Genomic DNA, 20,869 nt, shown 5'->3' on the forward strand with positions numbered 1-20,869 from the left:
ACGTTCCGGATGTCAGGCATCGCAGGACGCTATCTGTGCATGCGCACCCCATATCAGCAGACGCTTCTTGACTCGTACTTGGACCAGAGCGACATTCTTCTGAAAAAGCAGAAATTATAGCAATAGAAGGAAGCAACACGTTCAGAAGTAGTTTCCTAGTACAGTTGTCAGCAGCTTAAGGGTGCCATCTGGAAACCACAACTCCTGGGGGGGGGGTCTCACCAGCCAAACAGTGCGAGTAACCTCACTGACCCCACCCATGATTAGGGATCACAGCTGCGAGCATCGCAGACGGCCAGCAGAATGCCCCTCCCAACCAGGTTTCAGAAGTGAGTCAAGTCCCTCCGACCACAGAACGCCGACCACGTCATTACGTTTAAGGTCGTGAACCGCACACGTCACACAACGTCAGAGAAAAGACATCCAATGGCTGGAAGGGTTAAGCGAGGTCAGAGGTTGACTTGAAGGGCGGCAGCCCAAAAAGAACCGGAACCTCCGATCTTCCGTCCGGCACGGCACCCCCCACACGAGAGGTGACAGGAAGAGAGAGAGACCCGGAAGTGAAGCCCAGAGTACAATCATTTATTGCAATTTATTAACAACTTCCATCAGTAACTTGTGCATGACAACATATCAGAAGCAGATGGATTTGTACAGGACGTAAACACATGCAGCCTTGTCCAATTTTACACGCGTTTCCGTCGTGGCGAAACTATGTACATTCCCACAGTTCGACAGTCTGGTGCAGGTTGAGGGTAACGCACACTATTGCTATCATTTTTGCCTCTCTCGTTCCTGCGATCGACCGCTCGTAAACTGAACCTGGGTGAGGAATTTCAGGCATCCCATCTCCCGGGAAATCCGGTGGAGGAGGAGCAGCGGAGATGGCACTCCCCCCCCCGAGCACGTCCCCTCAGGTGGATCCTGCTCTTGTCATCTCCCATTTTCGGCAGGTCGAGAACTCACGCGCTGCCCAGGTTTCGTGTCAGGATCACCATCTCTCAGGGGACACCCCTTCTCTGATATCACACTGATTGGGGGAGTCCCCAGTGGGGAGGACCACACCCATGTCAGGGGTGCCTGTTCAATCCCACAATCCTGCCGGTGGTCGGCACCACATGTCAGCCAGCGATGCATCGACCCAGGAGGTCCGGCTGGTGCTGTTGTGTAATTCCGATAGTTGGAAATTCAGGGAATGGAAATGATCGTAAAATAATGTTGGAGGGAGGGGGCAGAAAGGACGAGAAAATAAGGCGGTGGTGGGGATGGCGGACAGACCCCCGAAAGGGGACAGACGGGCACAGACAGAGTGTGGACGAGCAATAAGAGCAGGGAAATAAAAGAGAACCCAGTGCAGATGCGAATGGAACAGGCAGAGAGCTAAAGGTCAGGTGATACCAGGAGCACATGGTGTCCTCCGTCAGGGTGACGCGATTCCGACAGAAGGTACATCCTACGGACAGGAGCCCTCTACAGTTAGCAGAAAAAAAAATTATCCAGTGAAGAGAAAGAGGTCAATTCATCTTCCACTAAGCACTGGCTCACAGTCAGCCTGTACTAGGAAGCAGAGGCCAGCAGGCGGGGAACAGCCTGGGCACAGTGCCAGCCTGGGAGATGCATCTCTCAGAAATCTGTGCCGGAAACCCGAGCTTCAGTGCGGCTCGAAAGGACTTAATACCTGCATTAAGACGGCATCACATTCATCAGTGTTTGACTGGTAACACGCTAGAGAGGAGCAGTGCTCAGGCACTGCAGCAACGGCCTACACACACACACACACACACACACACACACACACACACACACACACACACACACACACACACACACACACACACACACACACACACACACACACACACACACACACCCAAAAAGTACAAAACAGCACCAAGCCAGACTGAAGGGAATTCATTAAGTCAGCTGTGCTTTGACTATTTGTATTGGACCTTTGTCTCTTAACAGGTCAGCACGTCAATGTCCAGATAGAAAAAAAAAAAACAGCAACACACACACACACACACACACACACACACACACACACACACACACACACACACACAAAGCACGCTCCACAGCAAAGCACACGTATGAGTGACAGAGGGAGGGAGAGAGGAAAGGCAGCCAATCACTGAGAGAGGGGTGTGGTCACAGTTAACCCCACCCCCATGCTGGCTGGTCTGTTCTCAGAGCTCACTGTGCAGAAGGTCTTCTGTGGCCTCCTAATCCTCTGCTGGTGGTGCGCTGTCCATAACAGGTGGAGGTGATGCTGGAGAAGTCTGTGGTGCATCGCCCTCCTCATCCTTCTCATCCTCATCCTCCTCCTCCTTCTCTACATCCTCCTTTGCCTCCTCCTCCTCCTCCTCTACCACCTCTTCAGGGTGGGGCAGCCCCCCCCCACGTACCTCAGGGGGGTTACCCAAGCAGCGCAGGCTGGGGGGGTCAGCTGGAGGCAGCAGTGTCAGGGACTCCACGCTCAGGGAGTCAGAACCATTGTCCAGGAACAGGGAGATGGTGGGCTGGGGCGCCGGGGTCAGGCTGGGTGCCAGTATTGGGGGCGTGGCCTGTTGCTGAGATGTGGAGCCCGGTGTCTCCATAGGCTCCGCCTCACCAGGGGGGCAGTAGTTGGTTTGGTCCAAGAACGAGGCATCATCTGCTAAAATAACCAACGCTGAATATTAATTCACCAATCAGAAAGGACTCTCATTTGTACAATAAAGAATACAGTAATCACTATAGATAACTGCTAATTCCCGGTGGAGTTTGGACTGATTTGAAATCTTTAGTTAATGACACCATGGAAGCACTAAGAGAGAAAGTCAAACCGACAACAGACAGTGAGAACAGTGCAGAGAAACCGGGCAAAAAAAAAAGAGGGAAGAGGAGGGCGGGACAAAGAAGCTCAGAAATGTGCCCCCCCCACCGATTGCTGCATTCCAAACTGCATCACGACGGCCCCAGGTATACCTCACGTTCAGGAAGTGACACTCGAGACTCAACCCCCCCCCCCCCCCAAGACTTGTTCTGAGTAATGTGGCTGGGGCGTTGGGAGTTGACCCAACACTCAATACTCTGGATGGTGAATCTGAGTGCCCAGGGTTGTTCCAATACGTTTCCTGCATAATGCTCACTTCACTCACTATGGAAAGAGTGCGGGGGTGGGGCAACAAACACAGTAAAAAGGCAGGCCCTCTGTCCCCCACCAGTCCTCCCTTGATAGCACCCGATTTTGCGGAACATGGAGACCTGCCTGGGAGGGTGAGGCCACGCCCACACGCAGCTCTAAACCCAGTGTCCGCCGTGTCCGGCCTCAGACAGACTAAACACCCTCCGCCGTCCCTTCCTGCCAGACCTGACTAGAGGAAGACAGAGCAGAGAACACAGGGCAGGCTGAACAGTGGCACACAGATGGAGGACGGATAGGGGAGATCTGTGGGCAGGCAGGCAGGCACAAAACAGAGAGCAAGCACAGACCGGGATCGTGTGTGTTCTGGGTGGGGGGGGGGGGTGGGGGGGGGGGGGGTGGGGGGGGTTGAGAAATGAAGGCCAATTCATGCATCATCACTGATCACTCCAGAAGAAGTACAGGATGCCTTAAAAAAGAGGTTTTATGAGTGAGAGAAATGTTAAGTGCGTCTCTTAACTGGAAATGGGAAGTGGAAAAGGGGAAACAAAAGGTTTCTAAAAGTATCAAATGGCCAAAATGAAACAGCAGGCCCTGCGGAGGAGACTGCTGCGGCTTGGACTGCCCAGGGGGGTGTAAGCGGTCCTTTTGATATCAGCAATGCCGTGGGATGTGCTGAAGCGAATGAAAGCAGACAGGAAGGCAGAGGGCAGGTGCATCATGGGACTTGCTCTGTGGCTGACTGTTACTGGGGCAACCACAGTAACAATCAATAACCCGCACTTGGTTAGGCAAGGGGATTTTCACAATTGTCACATAAACAGACTGTATTTTCGATGCCACTATTTAAAGTGACGGCGTCCCTTTAGCGGTAACATTATGTTCTTAGGTGTATTAAATGATCTTGGTCGAAATACACATTCGTAGTATCGTGCTATGCCTGGAGAAGGACATTCCGCGAGAAACAATTCAGTTCCTATGCGGAACAAGCATCATAGGAAATCAAAGGAAATCACAGCCCTGACCGAGGGGCTTGTCACCATAGCTACTGTAGTGAGCATGATTACTCACACACATTCTTACTCAGTTCTGTGGAACGAAGGATGCCTGTCCCTCATTCCTGGTATTGTGTGTTAATTATGAGCCTGGTCTGCTGCTCACAGAAAGTTTGATTTCGCGGAAAGAAAAACATTAAAACAGTTAAAAACAGATAAAGAAACAAAGCTTATCTTGAGTGACACAGTCTGGGTGATGCTAGCTGAACAATCTCTGGGTCACTCTGCACGACAAGTCCCTGAGTACCCAGAGCTGTCCCAATACCTCTCCTGCTTAATGTTCACTTGGCTCATTAGTGTGGGACCTGATCAGCTATTTTTTTGCCATCCTGACTGTGTGGATTCCTGCCCAAACCCCATCGTTCACACCCCGTGTATCACTGCAATCAGAGGGCTTCTTACATTTTCTTACCTCCTCGTTGTGTTTAAAGTGGGAGGATATGCGGCATGTCACCTGACTCTCCCCCCCATCTGAGACCTGAAAACGCAGAATGCTCAGTAGGGTGCTAAGATGACCCAGGGCTGCTAGCCCCACTGACCCCCTTAACATCCACTCTTAGTCCAGGTCACTTTCGGATCCTTCCTCTGGTCATGCATGCCCTGCTCTGACACAGGGGATCGCCGCGGCCTGCCATCCTGCCACCGTTTAGGATCCGGCGGGATTTGGACTCCAGTCACCATGCGATATGGGGGGGCTGGAGATTTCCTGGCAAAGCCTCCTTAGACAAAAAAACCCCCCCAGAAGTTTAAAACTGATTCCTCAGCACTTCAAAAGGAGCCTGGAGCTTTGGAGGTTAGTTAATCGGACCACGGGCCCAGAGTCCGATGCTATGTGTGGGCAAGGTCCAGTCAAGCCCCCATCCCACTTACGACAGAGTAAGACTGCCACTTCATAAAGGGATCACGTCTTTGCCGTCAAATGGAAATTCGTAAGATAAACACCAGTCCACATCAGACGGAGTTAGCGGAGACCTAAAGAGGCACCGAGAACCACAGAGCCAGACGTTGTCAGTCGTGCGCCTTTCCTGGGGGAAAAAAAGAGTTTGTGTTTCGAGCAAAATGAAAGTAAGAGGAGAACCGTGAGACAAGCAGACGGGCAAGAATCGGTCCGCAGGTGAGATAGAGAGACGGTCGACGTCAGCAAAGAGCCCCCTGAAAAAATATCACCGCAACGTTAAAACGTACTGAGGACAGCTGGGTGATGGGAGCATCTGGAAGAGCTTTGGAAACGTGTGTGTGGCCCGACTGAGAAAGCACCGGCACGCAAGCAGTCCGACGCACGGATATTTAGGCTGCCTGGGCACGCAGAAACACAGCTGCAGACATGCGGACGCACAACTGTGAAATGTTTACATTGGGTGGGTAGGGGGGCAGGGTGTGAAGGTTTTGGAATAAAACAAAAACATCCTCCAAAGCCAGGCAGCAAGGCCTGGCACGGTGCATGTGCCACACGGAAGCATGCAGCAATCTGACTACACTCACGGCCAGTGGGCTTTCAAATGGGGCAGGGTCACTGCTGCTCCTCCCAGACAGCGTTACCTGAGGGGCTCTGGGTGGCCGACTGGGCAGAGCCGGAGGCAGTGCTGGCAGTGACTGAATCACAGCGACCTGTGCTGCCACTGGAGGGTGGGGACGGTGACGACAGGGGGGAGGGGCCCGCAGGCCCAGCGCAGTGGGCTACCGCAAAGCCTGCAAGACACAGAGATAGAGATCAGTACAGAGAATGACTCTAGAACATTCCTTCCGTCCTTGTGCTGCTGCGGAGGCAGCCAGCACTATCCCCACACCAGCCCCGCCATTAGCAGGCCTCCGAGCGCGACACCTCACCCCGCCAGCGTGGCCACAGAGGACGGTAGCCGGCCTACATTCACCGATGGCAGCGCTCCAAGGGGCTTCTCAGAACCTGCCTGAGGACGTTGCGCGCAAGGAAATCCCGCGCATGTAACCGAAACTTGCAGATTAGTCAAAGCACTCCCCCCCTGCTCCCCCAAGGACTCCCCTGCCGCAACATGACTGTGCGCCACAGCGCCACCTGTGGCACAGAGCTGTCAGCACGCTAACAGAACTGAAGAGAGAGGAAAACAAAGGCAGCTGACGGGTTACTGCACGGGGTCCTAAACAGGAATTCCAGTGCTCTGGAACCCCCTACACAGAACCAGGGAGGACTACACATCTTCAGTTAGGGATCACACTGGAGAGATGTCACCTGCAGTGACTGGCCAGCAGAACGGGGTCCAGCTGGTCCAGAGAAACAGAAAACCATCAGACACTGGGGAAGCACAAGGCATGCTTTTTTCTATGTGAACTAAAATTTTTCAAAAAGTGATGGATTGTCCCCAGGTGGGACAGACTCCCAACAGTAGGAGGATAATGGTTCTGGTCCAATAAGGGCTCTGGTCCAATTTTCAGCTCAGCTGATTCAGAATAAAACCGCTTTTAGTGCTTTTTTCCCCACCTTACTTGTTGACAGTCAAAGTGAACTCCTGCCTAACGACTGGGGAGTCACTGCTGAATCACCTCGTTTACCTGGAACCTTGTCAACGGAGGTGAAGACGGAGCGCGCGCCGGTGGGCTCGCACAGGCCACGCCTGGACTGGTCGTAGAAGCGGAAGGGCAGCTGCTGGGCTGACGTCTGGCTGAAGCCCAGCACAGCTTCTGAGGCTGGCTGGATGGGCAGGTCCAGGAGAGCTGGGGCGTAAAGATTCACCCACTCAGACCATATTGCATTCACAGTCAAAGAACTTGTTCGGTAACGACTCGCTTGCTCAGACTGGATGGCAATCAGTCAAAGGACTCATTCAGTAAAGACTTGCTTACTCAGATTGTAGGCAGCCACAATCAAAGGACTCTTTCGCTGAAGATTCAGTTGCTTGGACTGGATGGCAGTCACAGTCAAAGGATTCATTCAATAAAGATTCACTTACTCAGGCCAGAAGCTGTCATAGTCAAAAGACTCATTCACTGAGACTAGAGGGCAGTCACAGTCAAAGGATTCATTCAATAAAGATTCACTTACTCAGGCCAGAAGCTGTCATAGTCAAAAGACTCATTCACTCTGACTAGAGGGCAGTCACAGTCAAAGGATTCATTCAGTAAAGACTCGCTCACTCAGACCAGATGACAGTTGCAGTTAAAGGACTCGTTCGGTAAAGAGCCTCTTGGTCAGACAGAATGACAGTCATAGTCAAAGGACTCATTCAGTAAAAACTTGCTCACTGAGACCCCTCGTTTGTTATGGACTGCTTGGAGGGAGACTCACCGGCTATCCGTTGCATCTTCATGCGCCGGGCCTGGATGCGGCCCTTGGCCAGCCGCTGCTTGGCTATGATGCAGCGGATGTGGTCGGCAAACACGAAACTGGCCTGCAGGATGGGGAACGGCTTAGCATGAGGGTTGGACGTGGGCTTGTGGATAGTGATGTTCAGGGCTCTGCTGTCGTCCTCAACGCCGGAGACCTGCATGTCCTGCGGGCGGGGCACATATCCACGGCGTCATGGAAGATGTCATTCACTTCAGAGTAGAGCAGACAAAGATGTGGAAAACAGACACACACACACACACACCTATAATACATTTTTTTTAAGTTAAAATTGGTATGGCATGGTGTAAAACCTCGGAAGCTGATTTAAAGAGCCCACCCACCCGGGCCTGGCAGGGGCGGAGCCCAGTACCTGGAGCAGGCCCGCAAACTTGACGACGCCCCAGCCGAGGCGCTTGCTGTCTGGTTCCACCAGGCTCATCTGGTACACGTCAACAGCCAGGAAGCGCTGAGCCTGTCCACCGTCCTTCGTTACTACCATGCAAGCGATGAGGTCACTATTGTCTGCATGTTGGGGCGGGACATTGGGTGGGGCGATGGGCGGAGTAGGGGTGGGGCAGGAGAGAATAGCGTCAATGTAGGGCGGGGTGGGTGGGCTGGCTGCGACGCACATGCACTGAGATCAGAACAAATCTATAGATGTGTGACACAAAAACTTACAAGGAAAGAAGGTGCAGGAAGATGGTGTCAGATCTTCAGACAAAATAAGACCATCACCCGGTTACGGCATATACTCTTCCGAACATTATCTAACTAGATGGAGGATAAATCGCACCTTATCTAATCTGGAATCGCAATAATGTGCCACCGCCTCACCCAAACGAGCTCCCCCGCTGTCTACGAAGTGGTATCACCCACACCAGGGACCCTAGCAATGAGCGAAGGCGTCTGACAGCAAGGAGACCAGCGTGGCCTCTGTCTGACACTGGGCATAGAGCGTTTCAGAAGCACGCGCGGTTCTGGTGCCGGGCTATAACCGACAGCACGGCGGGAAATCCTCTGAGTCACCGTCCGCCAAGCAGGTGATGTTCCGAGAGCTGACTGGAGGTCGCTGCAGGCTTTGCCCCACGGAGCAGCACTGTGGCCCCCCCCCTCCCTCCACGGGCTTCGCTGGAAACTGCGCTTCGCTGAAATTCACAGGGCACAGAAGCTCATGTCTGCGTTACAGAGGTGTGGCGATGATGACGTTAATGAGTCAGCGGAGAAAGCAGGGCCGAGGACATGAGCGTCTGCAGAGCACGCATGCATGCACACATGCACGCACCTGCAAGCGGCGGCCAGAAGTACGCATTTCACTCTTTTTTTTTGTTTTATTTGTCTGTTTTTATAGCAGAGGACCTGCCCTAACGACCGCCGGGTGACTGTCTCTCACCCTTAGCCTGCTTCCAGCTCCACGTCCCGCCAGCCTGGTTCCAAAAATCAACAGCTTCAGACCCAGACGCATGGGGGGGGGGGGGGGGGGGGGGTCGGGGTACTTCCTGAGCATGTAAAAATAGATGCTGCTCACAGGTGAAGCCAGCCCCATCACGGACTAGACCTCCGGCATCCGGAGCTACTCTGTTGCCATGGTGACACTCAAATTTCAGCCCCCCCCCCCACGCCACCACACACACACACACACACACGTACTGTGATAAGAAACACCTGCTTATTCTGTCTGAACTATTATTTGTATTATTAGTTTCCCCCGTTTTTCACCCCACCCACCCACACCTTCTAAAGAAACTTGCGACATTCCCAGTGCTCCCATGTTTGCCCCCTCTCACAGCACGCACCGACAGAGAGAGCATCACAGTCAGAGCTGACACCTTTACAGAAACAGCGGAGGATGCGTGTGCTTGCACACTATTTACATGCGTGTGCCTGTGTTCGTACGGGGTCCTAAACAGGAATTCCACCGCAAACAACCACAGACCAAATCCAGAATTTACACGTAGTAGGTGTTCAAAAGCAAAAAGCCACAAGACTGGGTATTCTGTCTAATCCAGATTGGGATTAATGCTCATGTTCGTCATGTCAGCGTTCTGCTCATTTCAATAAGAAAAATGACGTGTAATGCGTGATACATGAGTTTTCCAGAAAGCAGCAGTAATGACGGCAGGCAGCTGTCTGTGGGGGCTGACAGACAGAGAGTGACCCCCCCCCCTCACTTGAGGCTGGGAGGGTCAAAGCCAGATGGAGATATTTGGGGTGTCAGACAAACAGGCCACATTTAAAGGGTACATCAGTCGTGGGTGGTGCAGCATGGGTGGGGGACAGGAAGTGGCAAAGGTGGCCGTGTGACCCACGGGGCCTTGGCGTGTGCGTTGGCGTCGTCCCACGGCATTACAGTAAAGCGCCTGGTGCACACAGGAAAGGCGCCCCCCTCAGGCCCCCGCAGCTACAGCTGCCGGCCGTGTCAAGAAAAGATGAGTCAGAAAATTTTTAAATAACCCTCGGAGGGCTTTTGAAGAAATGACAGGAAACAAGGCCGTGATGCGTGTGTGACTCACTGAGATCCAGCACGTCGTCCATCTTGATGAGGTCCTCTGGACGTGTGAGGGGCAGTTGTGTCTCTGGCTCCCCCCGCAGCTGGAGCGAGAGCGAGCGCAGCATGAAGAAGACGCGGATGGCCTGCGTGAGGAGAAAGACGGCGGGTCATGCAGAAGTCCACATCGCCTCGCCGTTGGCTGGATAGACAGGGAGGAGGAAGCGTCGCATCTCCAATAATCCCAGCGCGAAACAAGCCCATGTCAACCACCCCCACAAACAGGACCCACCCTCCGCGTCCGCTCCACGTCTCCACACGGCAGGCGCTTGACGAAGTCGATTCCCGTCAACGGGGTGCCAGTAGGGGGCAGCAATATAGAGGCATCCATCATCAGGTATTCTACGTTGAGGGGCTTGCTCTGTAGGTACACACACGCACTTGTAACAGGTCTCTGGCCATCCTGGGATTAGCCTGAGATTAGTCTGGGATTAGTGTGGTTACAGGAAATGCATGGCAGCATTACTCAAGTACCAGGAAGCCTGAAAGTTACGGTTACGTGTCTCACTGAAGCGTTCCTATTCAAGGAAGCAACTGGACAGGGGGGGCTTAGCAAGAGAGAGTGGGAGGGGGGTCACGTCTTACCGTCATGCTTCTGTACTCATCCTCAAACATGTCCAGGAACATTTCCTCCCCCTGGAAAGAGAGAGGGGGGGGGGGGTGTGCTGTCACGCAGTGTTTGTGCGAGGGGGGGGGCCTACAGCCTACTGCTGTCCTACATCTGTCCCTAAAAGCCTTGATGGGGGGCGGTGTGAGGTTTGGCGGGTCAGGCCTCTGTGCCTGTCATCAGGTTGTGGGTTCGAATCTCATGATCAGTACCCATGTCTCCTCTGAGCCCTTGAGCAAGTCCCTTAAGCCCAAAAACCCTTCAGGGGCTCCAAATTAAAATGCTGACCCTACGCCTGGACCCCAAGCTTCACTCTCACATACATATGTGCATGTGCGTCTTAAAAAAGGACAGCGAGATGGGCTATGTGAGGAAAAAAAAAAGCATTTCGACGGTGAACAAAGGCTACAGAGCAGAGTGGGGCCCAGTGCCGAAAGGTCCAGCCTTGCGGGGCGGAGTCTGATCTGAGCTGGATTCTCCGAAGCGGTGGAGGAAACCTGAGGTGGCAGCATGACTACATCAGCGAGGAGTTCCCTGTCTGTTAGAGTGACGGAGCATTTCCGAGGAAGAGCGGGGAGGAGTCACTGTGTGTGTGTGTGTGTGCGCGCTTACAATCGGCTGATCGCTGATTAAGTGACGCTGCTGGGAGTGTGTAGCTAACGACAGCACACTGTCACACTGAATAAACAGACCATTGTTTAACATAGACACTGTTTACATACAATAAATACCTACGTAAATCGTTGAATCAAATTTCATGCCAATTCAGCTTAAACTTCCTGGCAATGCACGGTTGGACAAAACAGTCGTACTTTATCCATTTCCGCTGGGAAACTGGATGTTCTGCTCTCCGTGACATGGAAACACGTACATATATACAGGGGACAGTAAAGTCTGGGGTCCGAGACCTGGGTGAGCCAGCTTCCAGCAGTCCTACAGATGGACCCACTGTTGAAACCACTGCTCTGCTAGCCAAAGGGATTTGAACCCATGACCTTTTACCCGAGCATGTAAAAATGGGTGCCGATGGAGGGGGTTGGGGGGGGACGCTTGCCTTGTAAAATCTTCTCAGCAGATGAAGACTCTCCTCTTTGGCGCCCTGGAGGACAGAGAACAGCTTCAACTAATGAAACCAGACAGAACCGGAATGTAACCTGGCGCTGATGTGAGCCAAGGATACCAGCAAACGAAAGTGACCCCACAGAATGCCTTCTTAACGAGTAGAACATCCCTGAAAAATGTAAACAATGAGATAACGGGGTATTAATATGGAATTAGGTGACTTTAAACGCATCCAAATGCAATCTAGATATCCAGGAGGAAATGGTAAGCTGTTCCACCACCTCGCTCTCCTCTGAAGTAACGTCTTGCCTTACCAGCCTCTCAAGACCGGATATTCATGTTGAGGTTAATTTATCTACTACATGCTTTCTACGTGACTGGATCCTCGCCGTTTCCCAGAATCAGCTGCTGCGGATAAACAATGACTGGCACGGTGAACTATGACTGACTACAGGCCGCACAACAGGGCCAGCTTGTATTCCACTGCAAATGGTATAGGCTATTATCTCAGCAACAACAGAAGTCTTGAGCTGGAAAGTTAAAACTGAAAGGCCAGGGTGCACATCCCGGAAAGTCAGCTCGGGTCTCAGTTACTGGGCGTTTCCTCATCCACTTAATGCTGGTTTCTCTCCTCCACCACCCCCCCCCCCCCCCCAAAATTCATGAAGAGAAACAAGTATCATTCCTAGAAACAGTTCCTAGAACATCCTAAACTAACAAAAAGTAATAAGATTTCCAGAGACAAGAAGGTCCCTCCCTCGCATGAACAAAAGTATAAAAAGGTCAATTTACTGAAGCCAGGACCTTTCTGAAAAACACACCCAGCGAATGATTCCTGAGGCGAGTCACAGTCAGACAACTGTGACTCCTCGTTGTCATGGTGACAGGATGGTCTGTGATTATAGCACAGCCAATTCCACTGTCTGGAAGTGCAGTGGACAGGTCCTGGCATGAGGCTCCCTTTTTTGGGAGACCCCAGGGTCATTCTCACTGATTACCTCCAGACAGGCCAGATGGACGTCCTTCATGATGCAGCTGGACATGGACACGACGGAGCGCTTCAGCAGTAGGCAGGTCAGCTCCAGCGTTGCCAGACGTACCTTGCCGTCTGTGGTGGCGGGGGGGGGGGGGGCGGGGTTGGCCACAGCAGCCAGACGTGATGTCACAATGAACAAGCCAGCCTTAGAATTTTACTCCAGGTTCCAAAAGTGGAACACGCCTACAATATGGGGGAGGGGGGGGGGGGATGCCTACCGGGCTGAGCGGCCTGACTCATCACCATGATGAGCCTTTCCACAAGCACCTGGCTGTAGCAGCTCCTCTCCTGGTCCTGCACGGGCAGCTGGATCTTCTGCAGAAGCTGCGGGTCGATACCTGCCGGAGGAGCGGCCGTGAGACACGCTTCACCTCAAAGCGAAAACTCGTCCCACTCCCTTTCCAAGTCCCCGTGCGTGTGAATGAACACCAGTCTTCCCAGCCAAGAACAGCACAAAATGCTTTCACTTTCATTATGATAGCACCCCCCCCCCCCCACACACACCTTACTTAGTGACAGGACAGAACAGGCTTCTTGAACAATGAGGGCCCCCGCATGCAAACTGGAGAGAATTTCAGGACGGTATGAACTTGGAAGCACACGTCACCCCCCCAGTATGATGAAAACCTCGCTACACAGCAGCCTCTATATTTGTGTTTTCACTCGGAGCATTTCCGCATATTGGGAAGTTACTGAAGCTGCCAGTTGTTGTTTATTTTAAACTCCTGTCACTGCCGATATAAAGAGTGGAAAAAAAAAAATCTGCTGCAAAATCTTCACTAGCATTAGCTCTTGTTCTGTTTGTCTGTAACCATCCCTTTTAAGTATTTTTTTTCGGTTTATTTCACTCCCCTTCCCTGGCACAGGTGACGATGGTGACCCTAAGCTACCACTCACAGCCAGCCGGCCCCCTTTGATGGCGCCCCCTGCGGGACACTTCACCCGAGCCCCACCACTGAATTCACCTTTGCTGTGAGACATGGCGTACAGCAGACAGAGCACAAAGAGGGCGTAGTAATCATCTGTTGCACAATCCAGTGCGTTGTACACCATGTCCAGGAAGGGCCTGAGATGAAAGACAGACAGGTTGAGTACTGCGATCGCGGAGAGAAGCCCAAGCGTGACGCGACAATTTCCTTTTGTCAACAGAGACATCTGACACCTGTGGGTGGAACAAACACAGGGAGATATATTTACTTGAAAGAGTCACAGGATTACTCAGAAGACCCCCCAGAACTTTTTTTTAAAAAAACACAAAACTTCCTCGTGACATCATAACGAGACTTTCAGCTAAATCGCAGGCAGCAGCATCACAGTGCCTGGACACGCCGTCAGTCCTCTAGAAAACCACCCTGGAAGGCCCTTGTAGAAAGCGAGATGTCGCCAGTAATTCTGAATGACTTACCCTCGTCATCACCGCGAGCCGGTGTGAATATTCAAATAAAACTTCGCCCCAAAAGCGTGAAGTGGCACTGACCCAACGCAGCAGCTAAGCGGGCCGAGCGAGCGGTCGACCATGACGCCACAAACTGACGACGGCGAGTCACATGGACAAAAGCTGCACGGAATCTGCATGCTGCTGATCGAGCAACACAACAAGACAATCGACTCAAAACAAAGAAAGCCTAGTGGGATAGACTCCGGAGCCCCCGCGACCCGGAAGCATAAGCGTTTTGGAAAACGGATGGATGGATGGAAAACAAATAAAACACAATATTAAAGGCTGACGCTTCTTACTTAAATAGGCCAAAGGATGCAGCGTCTAGGATGCTTCAGAGAACAAAGCTGCGATAAAAAAACTCCCCCAAAGTGAAGCCAAAACCGCGATCAATATTTAACGCAATCCCCTTAATTAGTGAATGTCGTCAAACTGGCCCTAGGCGTGCATTTTGAATGAGCTACCGGGAAGTAGCCTCCTTCCAAATAAAGGAACAATTAAAACTGAAAACTGCTTCTGTAAATGACTCTCATGTCTCCCCAAGGGGCTGATATGCTACTCTGATAGACTGGGGGCCAAATCCTCTTTTAGACCAGAAGCTCAATTCCTATTAGGGGTTAGATTTGGTGGGAGGGCCCAGATGCCCTTGAGCCCCCCCGGCACCTGCCAAGCACCCAGCGCTCCTCCACCCACCTGCTCCGCTGACCACCGGTGCCCGCCGCAGCTGCCGCGGTCTTCTCCTCGTCCGTGATATTCTGCTCCGTCGGCGCTGAAGGCTCGGACACCTTGCACTTCTCCATCACCACCATCTCGATCTCTGTGCGGGGGGGGGGGGGGGGGGGGGGGACACAGGGGTCGGCAGCGGCTCTTAAGGGACCCTCCAGGTGGACGTCGTTTTCCACCGCACATCCCGTGTAACCGAGCGCGACCGTAACCGTGGTTTCTGGCATCCCGTGGGATCGCCGTCGCCGTGGGGCCAAGGCACCAAGGATAACGGGCGCAAAAGCAAATCACAGGGACGCCATCATAATCGGATTTATGGTGTGATTTAGTTCACTAACAAAGGCCCGGGGACAGGCCGGGATATTCGGGAGGTGGGTCAACAGGAGCAACGTTTGCCTTATGATAATGTTACAATAAAACATGTCAGTTTACATTCATTCATCCGGATTACTTGAGCTGTTCATTTACTGGTGCGGTGAGGCGAGCTAAAAAATTCTGAAATCATAAAAGGAACATCTTACACAACGTTATTTTTAAAGAAGCGCTTTCAGGACCACGGAATACAGAAGATCTGGCCGGATCAGTCCACCTGGCCCCTTTAAATGGGTCTCTGTAAGGACCCTGAAAGGGGCCAGCTGGACATCTTTAAATGCTGGCACAAACCTCTGTAAATATCCGTCTCTAAACAGCCCATAAGGTATCATTCAAGCTCACCGATTCCTTGACATTACTTTCGTTTCTGCAAACAGACAAGGCCATGGGGCTGAAATACAACTATGCAACACACTGCTTTTGTTCCCTTCTACACATATAACAACGATATCGAAAGAAAGGGCCTGTTACAGCTCTACTCCAAGTGACGCTGTAGCCCGAACTAAGCAGGAGCCAGCGTGCTGGACACTGGAAAAAGAAAATGAGGCTGTTAAGATTTTAAACCCGACGTCCTTCAGATATAGAGAGAAACTAAGACATCTGTTTTGCTGCCTGCTGCGGATCGCCTAAGCCGCAAACTTCGCGGTGCCACCTGGTGGCGAAACAGATTTATAGCGACAATTCAGCCTAGGGTTGCTTAAAGGGATCAAAGCTTTGACTACTTATTCTGGTCACTTCGTTTGACAGAGAGATCCCTTTTTAAGACAGACATATAAAGAGCTCGGGCTACAGTGTCTCAAAGAATGTTAGGCTCTGTCCGCCGCCCATTAGGCCCCACCCATCCCCAGTAGGGTGGAATATAAAGCAGAGCATGCATAGATGGATGTGTTTTGTGTGTGGTTGGCTGTAAGCCAGCCCAAAATTGGTGAGAGAGCAGGCGAGCAACGAGAGGCTAGACACGGAATTAAGTTTTGGAGTTTTCCTTTTGTTTTGTTTTTTTTTTCCTTTTGTCTGGAGCATCAAAACAACAGCTTTGTTTAATTGTAATACCTGGAAAGTCCCCGTACAGCAGAATAAAATTCACCCCGTGACACCCTGGGTCACATGGTTTTTATTCCTGAGTCTACAAGTCTCTCGCGGTCGGAAATATTACCCTGGAAACAGAAACATGATGCTCACTCGTTTTGGTGGTGTACTGCACACACTGTATGGGGCAGGACAATTCGGCATTATACAACCCATCTGCAATATTTGGAGTAAAGTCAATATGTCTGTCAAGCAAATATTTTTGCGCCCCGGTCCAAAAAGCACTGACGACCCCAAACTGTTGGGGTCAAAGGAAAACCCGCATGTTACCGCAGAGTCTTCCAAGAAACGGCGGCCTGCTTAATGCCCTGGAGTCCATTATTCAATGAATGTCGACAACAGAAATCTGCCGCAGTATTTTTATTAACATCACCAGTTAACATCCGATTGGATTACTGACTCTCAATGCAGCGCTTAAGTGTTGGGTAAAAAAAATGAGAAACCTCAAGAAACATGTCCTTAATAACTATCCTTAAGAAAGTCAGCTAATGAGATAGAAACTTTACCCCACGATGGCTATGGCTGCAGCTGCTGAAGGACATTCTTCCGTTATTAAAGGGTAATGTTTCCTTCGCAAATACACAAAAGTAACAAATGACCTCAGAGCCTCAAACCTTTCTCATGCTCCCTGGCTTCTACCTGATTATACTTCCATTCCGGATTTGGACTTTCAGACTTTTTCCATCACAAACAGGAGGATGCTGGCGCTGCAAACCCAGTTCAGCTTCCTTTTCTCTGTGTTTGTTTTCAGACTTTGGCACGACAGCCCACAGGTCGGCATGAATGTAAACAGGTCGAGGACTGTGATGGCGGACTGACCAGCACAAATGATCGCATGCTCGGAGAGGAAAAGCGAGTGACTGCTAAACAGACAAGAAACATGGAATGGACACGGACCAGGGCACTGGCATCAGCGGGCAGAGAGCCAATGAAATGAAGCCGGGGGCGGGGCCTGGAACCACAAACCAGGCTGGAATACAGTAGGCTGGAGCACGGCCAACTACCACACTTAACCAGCAAGTTGTGTTACTGATGGGCATAAAATGAGTCATAGGCTCAGGTTTACGCTTGACTCTCAAGTGCTAAAATGCACCAATGTTACCTGGCCAGAAGGTGAGGCTTCCAGGTTTGACACCCTAGAAAGCTACATACCAGAAGAGACTTAAGCTACACTGATGTATCTGACCCATAAATCCTTCTCAGGTACCTTCATCATGTGAGCAGCCCTTCCTTTAGCTTGCCGTTGGACACCTCCAGATTTACCCCGTGTGTCTCTTTGCTTCTCTACACTATAACCGGCATCACCTCTGCCCTGTAACTAGGGGGTTGGCGACTGGTTGCCGGGTGACGTGGGCTGATGCAGACTTGAGCCTGAAGATCCTCAGAGCAGAACAGATTTTCTACTCCGCTGACTCAAGAATGAGACTACAGTGAACTGCAGGCCAAAGGGCCCCACAGCCTGTATGTAACCTCTGGCCATGAGACTGTTAGCCTCTGGCTGCCGTTGCATCATCCTCACAAGCTGGTACCCCCAAGTCCACCCACCACCACAACATCAATACAAAAGACCAGCATATCCCGATTCAGGGCCGTGCTTCATTAACGGCATCCAGCTTAGTGATCCGAGGCACCCCAATGCCCCTCCCTCCCCCAAGGCAAACAAATGGGACAGAATCCTGGACACAAGGCACTCACCTTCCATGTCCCCACTCGTCTTGCCGCCCTTCAAGCTAGCCTCTGTACCTTTAGCCTTCTCGGGGTTGTCCGAGCCTTCCTCGGGTTCCTTCTCCTCCTCGTCTTCCTCGCCCACGTTCTTGTAGTTGGGCCTCTTCGGCGCCCTCTTGCGGCCTCGCTGCCGGTTGATCTCCAGAGAGCGCTCCAAACTTTCCGCAGGTTTAGTGAAGCGCCGGACGCTTGCATTTGACTGGGCACAAGGCAAGCAAAGATGAGAATTAAAACTCGGCTCCGTTACAAAGTTGCAACTTTGTTAGCATAAAACACCCAATCTGGCCCGGGGACTGTGGACCATCATTTGAAATCTGAATCATACGGGCATGAGATGGTGACTCAGCAAGAGATGGTGAGCTGCTGTCTCGGGTGTGGGACCCTCCTGCACAGGCTCTGGCATGGACCTGCCCTCGGTCCAGTTTACTCTGAATTCACAGCTGGGTTGTGCGGGACGACGTAGCACTTCCCTATACCAAGTGCATTCCTACTCTGTGCTCTACAAGTCTGAGAACAGTCTTGGCACAAGAAAACCATTTGGGTCACATTCATCCTCAAGAATGCCAAAGCAGCGTGAAAAATACTTTGGAGGAGGGTTGGCCATGCGTGCAGGTCGACTGCCGCTACTGACGAGAGAGTGTTCAGCGGCAAGAACGAGTTAACAGTCACTTTACGTCAAGACCCTCTCTTAAGGTGAACAACAGTCAACAAAGCTACAAGGGGTGGGGGGGGAAATGCACTGCCTTCGACATGCCGGAGGATTACTGAGCGTATTTGGTTAGCACTTCGAGGTTACATACAGGTAACCATGTGCTGCAGTTTCGTCACCACTGCTGATAGCATCTCTCTAGATCAATGACAAACATTCTGAGTAGAGATGTGGTGAAGCGCTTCTCAAAAACGAAAAAGGAAAAAAAAAGAAAAGAAAAACTGCTACCGCTGTATGCATCTGTCCAGCTCATGCAGCTATAAAAGGCCCGACTCAAACGGTGGGCCAGCCATGCGACACTGACAACAATCCCTTATATCCTAGGGGGCTGAGATTCTTCTTCCATCGTGTCGATGTGTCGCTGCCCAGCGCAATACGAGCGGCTTGTGTGTGCATGACGGCAGGGAAAAATGGCTGGTCACAGACTGAAAAAAAAATCCGCAACAGCCCACAGAGGATGGAACTCACACTGAATTAGCGCCTCATACTACATAATCAAACACCACGAAACTTCAGCAGCTGACTAGCTTGCGTTGAGTTTTACATTCCCAAGGCTTTGCTGTAATAGAGTGGCAGGAAGGTGTATGCTAACATTTATAAATCACAGACTAACATGAATAAAATGCAACACATTTAAGGGAAAACCACTTCTACAAAAGCCCTTCCTGCATGTTATCCTGTTGCTGCAAATTTTAATCCAAAGATTTTTGTTCTTTATTCCTCACGCCCGATTAGGGAAATGCCCCAAGTTCATAAATATGAACGGCAATCTCCAAAGAACATGCTGCACGCTGTCTGATCGACCCCTGTGACGTCACAGTTCTTGATCTGTGCAGGATTACACAGAAATTCCAGATGATCTGGCGACTCTAAAAACTTCATAAAATGCTGAAGTACCAAACACCAGAGGGAACTTCTCCTAGACGACAGGAGAAACACTTCCTGTTCCCAATTCTTCATAAAACACTTAATTGTAGCCGGGCACAGCTGAATTTCAAAGGAAGACCTTTCTAACAGACTAGCCTGCATATATGAACAGGAGCATTGTCCTTAATCTACCACGCTGCAGTAATGAATGACTCTGCCCGGATATGGTTATTAAGAACGATTACGATAATGATAATGAAGCATATTGCCTGCACATACGAGTGACCAGCGCTCGACAAGTGCAGGTTTCAAAAGACCTTAAATTTTTAGCAACTCTGTCTTTGGCCAGTCAAAGAGAGAAAGACATTAACCCCAACTTCCACTCAAGAGACACAATTTCCATTCGACCAGACGGGTGGTTGAAGCCTCTGAGTGATTCTCGCTAAAAATATTTCACTTTCCGCGTGCCCCGTACTCCCCAACTCATCCGGTGCCTCGGCCCACACCTGCCGGCCACCATCACCACGGCGATAAGCGACACCATGTGATAACCACTGCTGGTGCTCAGCTAGGTGGGCCCTCGTGGATATCATCATCGAGAGGGACCTGTGCACAACTGTCTCGCCTCCGATTCTGAAGGAACCTGGTGGGAATAGTAGAAACGGTCTCTTAGGCAAGGAGTCCATTATTAACCCAGGCGAGGCAGATTCAGAGCTGTGCAAAATTCGCACCGGCAATTCACTCATGGCTGCAAGCCGCCATTGCGGGACTGAAGACGGCGGCCGTTGGACTGCAAGAAAATCAGAGCCTGACGAACAGGACAGGGACACTCTGGGCCCAAGCAGACAAACATTCGGCTGTGCAGCGAAAACACCCACAAAGCCATTTCGTGGGACTGTTAAGTTCTCATGAACTTTGACACATTTCCTTGTCAACACGGCAGCTGCTCTGTTTTTTTTTTGAGAAATCTCTTAAAATAGTTTTACAGCAGAACTTCTGCAGAAAAGGGCCATGTGACGAGTCAGCAGCCCGGCTCTGAACATGCCTGTGACACTTGCGTTATCAGAATCCCCTCCCCCCCGGGGTCTGAAACAAATATATGTCCTTTGGCTGCACTAACTGAAATATGTGTGACGCAGGAAAAAAAAAAAAAAAAAAACAATAATGCATGAGGAGCAGCATGCGGGTGCTACAGGTGCGTGACGGCGTGGAGCTTCTT

At 51.3% G+C, this 20,869-nt stretch overlaps 1 protein-coding gene across 9 annotated transcripts in view; it reads right to left on the minus strand.

Moving 5' to 3' along the window:
• Window positions 1–561: 561 nt before the first annotated feature.
• clec16a (C-type lectin domain containing 16A) overlaps window positions 562–20,869 on the minus strand; it is a 33,637-nt gene continuing 13,329 nt past the window's right edge. For 3 of the 9 annotated variants that reach the window (XM_048991262.1, XM_048991260.1, XM_048991264.1), the window contains 14 exons: window positions 18,045–18,273; window positions 14,862–14,985; window positions 13,696–13,796; window positions 12,949–13,068; window positions 12,693–12,802; window positions 11,687–11,731; window positions 10,611–10,661; window positions 10,258–10,386; window positions 9,991–10,111; window positions 7,851–8,002; window positions 7,439–7,643; window positions 6,706–6,867; window positions 5,719–5,868; window positions 562–2,656 (listed from right to left, as the gene is read on the minus strand). In XM_048991262.1, the coding sequence (XP_048847219.1) occupies window positions 2,223–2,656; window positions 5,719–5,868; window positions 6,706–6,867; window positions 7,439–7,643; window positions 7,851–8,002; window positions 9,991–10,111; window positions 10,258–10,386; window positions 10,611–10,661; window positions 11,687–11,731; window positions 12,693–12,802; window positions 12,949–13,068; window positions 13,696–13,796; window positions 14,862–14,985; window positions 18,045–18,273 (2,133 nt within the window). In that variant the 3' untranslated portion in view covers window positions 562–2,222. Of the gene's footprint in view, window positions 2,657–3,250; window positions 3,357–5,718; window positions 5,869–6,705; window positions 6,868–7,438; window positions 7,644–7,850; window positions 8,003–9,990; window positions 10,112–10,257; window positions 10,387–10,610; window positions 10,662–11,686; window positions 11,732–12,692; window positions 12,803–12,948; window positions 13,069–13,695; window positions 13,797–14,861; window positions 14,986–18,044; window positions 18,274–20,869 lie in introns of all 9 variants that reach the window. The other 6 variants (XM_048991265.1, XM_048991263.1, XM_048991268.1 and 3 more) reach the window with 4 other exon arrangements.

This window comes from Brienomyrus brachyistius, chromosome 22, assembly GCF_023856365.1.
Source record: "Brienomyrus brachyistius isolate T26 chromosome 22, BBRACH_0.4, whole genome shotgun sequence".
In the NCBI taxonomy this organism is placed as follows: Eukaryota; Metazoa; Chordata; class Actinopteri; order Osteoglossiformes; family Mormyridae; genus Brienomyrus; species Brienomyrus brachyistius.